The sequence below is a fragment of the Egretta garzetta genome, unplaced genomic scaffold (assembly GCF_000687185.1).
Source record: "Egretta garzetta isolate BGI_Z169 unplaced genomic scaffold, ASM68718v1 scaffold59, whole genome shotgun sequence".
NCBI classification, from domain to species: domain Eukaryota; kingdom Metazoa; phylum Chordata; class Aves; order Pelecaniformes; family Ardeidae; genus Egretta; species Egretta garzetta.
The window spans coordinates 3478609-3484519 of NW_009267230.1; the positions used below are offsets into that span (position 1 = coordinate 3478609).

Sequence of the window (5911 nt, forward strand, 5' to 3'; positions counted from 1 at the left end):
CTGCCTTTGCTGCTCCCAGGGTGGGGGCGCCGGTGCGTGGGGTGTCGGGGGGCAGCCCAGCTGCTAAGCCAGGATAGAGGGCCTCATTCGTAATTTTTTCATCATCACAGCACAAATAAAAGTAACGTGCGACGTTATTTCTGCGAAAATCGGCGAAGAGCATTGTTCTGGTCAATGCTGATCAATTGTATTGCCTTAATCTCAAAAGTGTTTTAGGCAGCCGGGTAATTCTGTTATGTACAAAGCATATATTGTGCCTGTTTCACTTAGGAGTCATCCTGAGAAGGCTGCAGTAATTGCCCTGCAGTTGGCTTATGTTGAAGCCTGAGATCCCATCACACGCTCGTCTGTAGGAAGAGCTGAACTGTGCTCTCAAGACTGTAGCTCAGGTCATTTAGCGGGGATGCCTTTTGCAAATAAGTATTGTGTATGGCTTTCTTAATACCTGGGTGTTTTGCACGAGGGAAAGGTTTTATGTAGGAAAACACCAAAACAGGATGGGTGGCAGTTCTTCGTGTAAAAACTTAGACCCCTGTGTTCTGTAGGAAAAGTTGACACTCTTGCTGAGAGAGTGGTTCTGTGCAGATTGGAAGATAATGTTAATAAATGTTCTTACTGTGTTTTTCTGTAATCACAGTTCAAACGTTCATTGTTGCTGTGTTGTAGCAGTTTTAAGGGTGGAAACTTCCTTACCCTGCTTAACTTCCGTGTCTTTTTCCTAGGGCAAATGGAAAAACAAGGAGAGAGTGCTTATTTTCTCTTCTCGTGGAATTAATTTCAGAACAAGGCACCTAATGCAAGACTTAAGAACATTGATGCCTCACTCTAAAGCAGGTAGGGTTAGGCACTGTCCCTAACTTACATTTTCAGATTACTTTTAAACTAAGCATTTCTAAACAACCTGTTCTTTTAAAAAATGTGGCACGTAACTGCTTTGATGAAACTTCTGTCTGAAACAAACACCAAGCCGCTCTTGAGCCAACAAATACAGCGACTGTCATTGTATCGTAATATTTTCTGGGAAATTACTTTTATGGCCTCAGTCCTGTAAGTGCCCAGATACTTTTTTTGCTACATTTATTTATGGCAAATCATGGCTGAAACAACTTGGTAGTTGTTCTTAATATCTCTTTTGTAAGCAGTAAATTTTTTGCATAAGGACTGACTGTTAAAAGTACTACTTGTGTGTGTTGGTTTTCCAGCCTTCTAAATGTTGTTCTTGTCTTTCAGATACTAAAATGGACCGTAAAGACCAGTTGTTTGTGATTAATGAGGTAATACAGGATTTAACTAGTGCTTCTGTTCTATTTTCTCTGGAAATTCAATGTGCAAAAGAAAAAGGCAACCAACTTCAAAGGATTTCATGCTAGTTGTAGGAGTTGCGTAGCTTCGTAGATGAAAATTGATATTCAAAAAGTGTTCATGTTAAAACAGGAAGTTGACTTTTGATCAATGAAACCAAAATGAAACCTTTAATTAAACGTAGACTTTTGTCATGAAGAGATACAACAGAACGTGACTTTCTGTATGGGTGAAAGGTGCATTACAGTTTATGCTTGAAGCAAGCAGAGAGCAAATATGCAGCCAGGCCGAACAATGTGGTAGGACATTGGTAGTTCTGAAACTAGAACCTAATGTCACAGCTCCTGCTCTAATGCTTATATCCTGGAGAGCTTATCAGATTGCTTGTAGTGAAGTTATTACTCCTGGTAATAAATACATGAGGTTTTTCAACAAAACAAGTGCTTCAGCTGAAGTTTGGGGATCAGTAGGTATAATTTATTAAGATGAGACCTTTGCTTTTGAGCTTGTATTTTGGAAGGGGAAAGATACTAGAAATTAATGTGGAAAGGTTTTGAAAATGTTTTCAGAATTTTGTAAACAGCTAATTTGGCTTCTCTTGTGTAGGTGTGTGAAATGAAAAACTGCAATAAGTGCATCTTTTTTGAAGCCAAAAAGAAACAGGATCTCTACATGTGGTAAGTAAATGTTGTGTTTTCTTACCTTTCTCTATGTAGCTGGGGATGCTTCCGTTCTATCTCAGGTTTCTTACTCTAATCGTGAAGATGCATGAAATAGTGTTGCTTAGTTAAATCTGTACTAATCCTGCACTTCTGCGGGTAGTGGCAGTTTACAATGCATGATCAGCTTTTGTAGGCAAGAAGCATTCTATAAAATTGTTTAGAAAGCAAGTGTTTATAAGTATGTGAAAGGAACTCAATAATGCTATAAAAGCAACTGAAATTGCTTCAGTACAAAAATAACTGGTTGACGTGTACTGTAGAAATCCAGCATATCTCCTGGCTGTTGCTAACGTTTTTTGTTTCTTTCTTCCCCGCTACCTGTTCTCTGCAGGCTTTCAAATACACCACAGGGACCATCAGCTAAATTCTTAGTGCAGAACAGTAAGTTGATTGACATTGCGTTTGGACTCTTGCTTTCTTGTCTGTACAGTTTTCTGTGAGTACTAAAATGATCTTTTTAAAAACATCACTGTAGTTCACACACTGGCTGAATTGAAGATGACAGGAAACTGCCTGAGGGGGTCACGGCCCCTTTTGTCTTTTGATCCAGTAAGTACAGGTTTTGTTTTGTTGAGCGTGGTTTTTTTTTTTTTTTTCTTTGCATGACTATTGCATTTAGCTTTGTATGTAAATTTACATTTTTTTCTTTTTAGACATTTGACAAGGAGCCACACTATGCCCTGCTAAAAGAATTGTTTATTCAGGTCAGTCTGTAGTTCTGCTATCCAGTGTTTCTTCCGCATTGGAAATGTTTTTTGGCAACACATTTAAAAAAATTTCAATGTTTTTTTAAGTAGTAGTTCTACACTTGTGAACTTGCAAAAAATCTTCAAAGGGTTAGGGTCATGTGCTTAAAATTGATGGGACACTTGTTCTTTCTTAAGTTTTGAGTTTTGAAATGTAACCTGAGATCGCGATCTTAGTAAATTAAAATGAATTAAAAATAAACCATTTATGTCTGGCCTCTTAAATTACAGATATTTAGAAGTACTGCCTTTTATTACAGATATTTAGTACACCACAGTATCACCCCAAAAGCCAGCCTTTTGTGGATCATGTTTTCACCTTCACCGTTACAGATGAGAGGATCTGGTTTCGGAATTACCAGGTTAGTGGTCTCTTTTGGCTCTTCTAGAGGAGCTCAGTGGAGTTATTTCATACCAAATCTATTAATGAAAATAAAATGACAAGAATCTTAATTATCAGGATATGCCAACACCTAGCGCTTGCACAAAGTAATTTCAGTGTCCTAAAATGACTTAACTGTCTCCTGTATCTCTGGAGAGAGCTGGTTTAAATTCTGATGATTGTCTTGGTAATGGGAAGTACTAGCCAAAGCTTAAGCTTTGCTTGCCCTTTAACCTTACTTGCTGCTTTGACCCAAAGTGTGCTGGAGCTTACGTTCTAAAGGAGGAATTCACAAATACCTAGTACTTTCTAAGTGCTTGCTTGAACCTAAACAAAAATGCTTTATATAGAGAACTGTGTTTATACAAGTCTAGCTTATCAGCTTCAGTGGCATTGTATCTTGGATTTAAATTCAGTTGTGTATCGCCATACGCGAGGTGCCTCCAAGGTCATATACTTGGATTCAATCAGTGAGAAACGAAGAGACTATTCTTTTTATTGCAGATAATAGAAGAAGATGCATCTCTAGTAGAAATTGGGCCTCGTTTTGTCCTGAACCTCATAAAAATCTTCCAAGGCAGCTTTGGAGGACCAACTCTGTATGAAAATCCCCATTACCAGTCCCCAAATATGGTAAGCAGCTTTGTCTTTGTCTTCTTTTTCATTCAGCAACAATTTGAAATCTGGTCTCACAGTCTGTCTGCGCAGGAGAATCATGTATGCCTTTCCCTGGGACTCTTCGTAGAAACGAGTGCCCTTACAGATCACAATTTGAGAACAGAGTAATTTTGTAAAAATTGAATGAATGCAAAATTCATGTCACTCAAAAGATGGTGTTACCCTGAGGATTTTGACAATTAAGCAGAGAAATTACCACCTGTTCCTTTAATACCTGATTTCTTCCATCTTGCCTGTTTGAAACCTGATGTCATTTAAATTCTTACTTTTATAGCATCGACGGCTGGTAAGATTGTCACTGGCAGCTAAGTTTAGAGAGAAACAGCAAGTGAAGGAAGTACAAAAGATTAAGAAGAAAGGGAGTAAGGTGCTTATTGAAGAAGATCCCACTGAAGTTGTCTTTGAAACTCCAGCTGAAGAAAAGCCAGTGGAAATACAGCTTGTGAAACCAGAGTCAAAGCCAATTGTTAAAGATAAAAAGAAGCTACGCAAAATTCAGAGGAAGAAGCAAAAAAAGCTTTTCAGAACTGAAGCATCAGCATAAATGTTACAAGTAATGAAACTAGCTATATTGATACGGTATTGTAAATACTTGTTTTTACAGGCAAATTAACTGGACTTCACTTTAAAGTAAACAAAATACCAATTTCTTTATTAGGATTGAGTGTGCACTCTTTTATTGTCTTCCTCTCTTTGAGAGAATTCTGGGTTTCGAAAAACAACATGGCAACAGGGAGAGGGGAATAAGACACTCCAAATATTTCTGCTTTTGAGAATTGGCCTCTTACACTTGAATACTTCTGGAAGACAACTCACTGTAACATGTACAAGGAATAAAGACAACTGGGGTAGTCACTGATACTCATCATGACGTGGAATTCAAAAGCCAGCTTTCCTAGTCTGACACTAGTAGAAAACCCTTTGAAAAGTCTTAACTTCATAGGAAATCTTGCTTGGGGGTGGTGGTGGTAATTTTTCCACCTCATAATCCCTCAGGAATGCGAAGAGTTATTGCCTTTTAATTGTTCTTTTTTTATTAATAGTAAAAAAATGCTGCTTTTGCTTGTTGTAGCTCCTGGACTGTCGTGGTTTAAAAACAGGCAGCAGCTAAGCCCCACACAGCTGCTCGCTTACTCCCCCACAGTGGGATAGGGGAGAGAATCAGAAAAGTGAGAAAACTCATGGGTCGAGATAAAGACAATTGAATAGGTAAAACAAAAGCCGCACGCGCAAGCAAAGCAAGAAATTCATTCACTGCTTCTCATGGGCAGGCAGAGGTTCTGCCATCTCCAGGAAAGCAGGGTTCCGTCACACGTAGTGGTTGCTTCCCAAGGAAGACAAACGCCATCACCCCAAATGTCCCCCCCCCTTCCTTCTTCTTCCCCCAGTTTATATACTGAGTATGATGTCACATGGTATGGCATACCCCTTTAAGGGTCAGTTGGGGTCAGCTGTCCTGGCTGTGCCCCCTCCCAGCTTCTTGTGCCCCTGGCAGAGCTGAGAGCTGAGAAGTCCTTGGCCAGTCTAAGCACTACCCAGCAACAACCAACGGATGATAACACATCAGTGTGTTATAAACATTATTCTAGTACTAAATCCAAAACATAGCACTATACCAGCTACTTGGAAGAAAATTAACTCTGTCCCAGCCAAAACCAGGACATAAGCTTTAAATGCTTAGATATGCAAGCAATTTTTTTTTTTTAATGCTGTCCTCTTGGTTCAATTGTATGTGCTATATCTTGGTTTTCAAAGCAGAGTGAGTCTGTATAGATTTTTCCACATAAAATTGGCAAGTAAGCTTCCAATATTGCTTAAAAGTCATTGCAACCAAAACATTTGATTTTGCTCATGGATTTGATTTTGCTCATGTCTGTACTTTAAATGCAGCAGGGTTCATTGCACACTGATGAGCAGCAGAAAGTCCAGAGTTTGGTTCATTGTAGTTCTTGCCCACTGTCTGACAGTTGACATTGCCTCAGAGCTGCAGCTTGAGGTCAGCTTTCATTTGGGGCTGCGTTTCCATGAAGCTTTTAGGAAATCATTGTCTGTGAGTCTGCCTTTTTGCTGGATGCAGTTAA

At 39.1% G+C, this 5911-nt stretch overlaps 2 protein-coding genes across 2 annotated transcripts in view; one reads left to right on the forward strand and one right to left on the reverse strand.

Annotated features, from left to right (window-relative positions):
- RAD1 (RAD1 checkpoint DNA exonuclease) overlaps nt 1–163 on the reverse strand; it is an 8140-nt gene extending 7977 nt beyond the window's left edge. Inside the window, exon 1 of the mRNA XM_009647386.2 lies at nt 5–163. Coding sequence (XP_009645681.2) covers nt 5–163 — 159 coding nt within the window. The remainder of the gene's footprint in view (nt 1–4) is intronic.
- Nucleotides 76–4438, forward strand: BRIX1 (biogenesis of ribosomes BRX1). The gene is made up of 9 exons (XM_035902709.1): nt 76–834; nt 1231–1274; nt 1909–1979; nt 2356–2405; nt 2500–2573; nt 2678–2728; nt 3031–3132; nt 3657–3785; nt 4105–4438. The coding sequence occupies exons 1-9, from the start codon at nt 795–797 to the stop codon at nt 4372–4374; spliced, it is 831 nt and encodes a 276-aa protein (XP_035758602.1). The 5' UTR covers nt 76–794; the 3' UTR covers nt 4375–4438.
- Nucleotides 4439–5911: the final 1473 nt, after the last annotated feature.

Coding starts and splice junctions, on each gene's coding strand:
- BRIX1 (XM_035902709.1), top strand. CDS start 795: ATGCAAGACTTAAGAACATTGATGCCTCACTCTAAAGCAG. Junction 2,406..2,499: donor TAAATTCTTAGTGCAGAACA/GTAAGTTGATTG, acceptor ACATCACTGTAG/TTCACACACTGGCTGAATTG. Junction 2,729..3,030: donor TAAAAGAATTGTTTATTCAG/GTCAGTCTGTAG, acceptor CTTTTATTACAG/ATATTTAGTACACCACAGTA.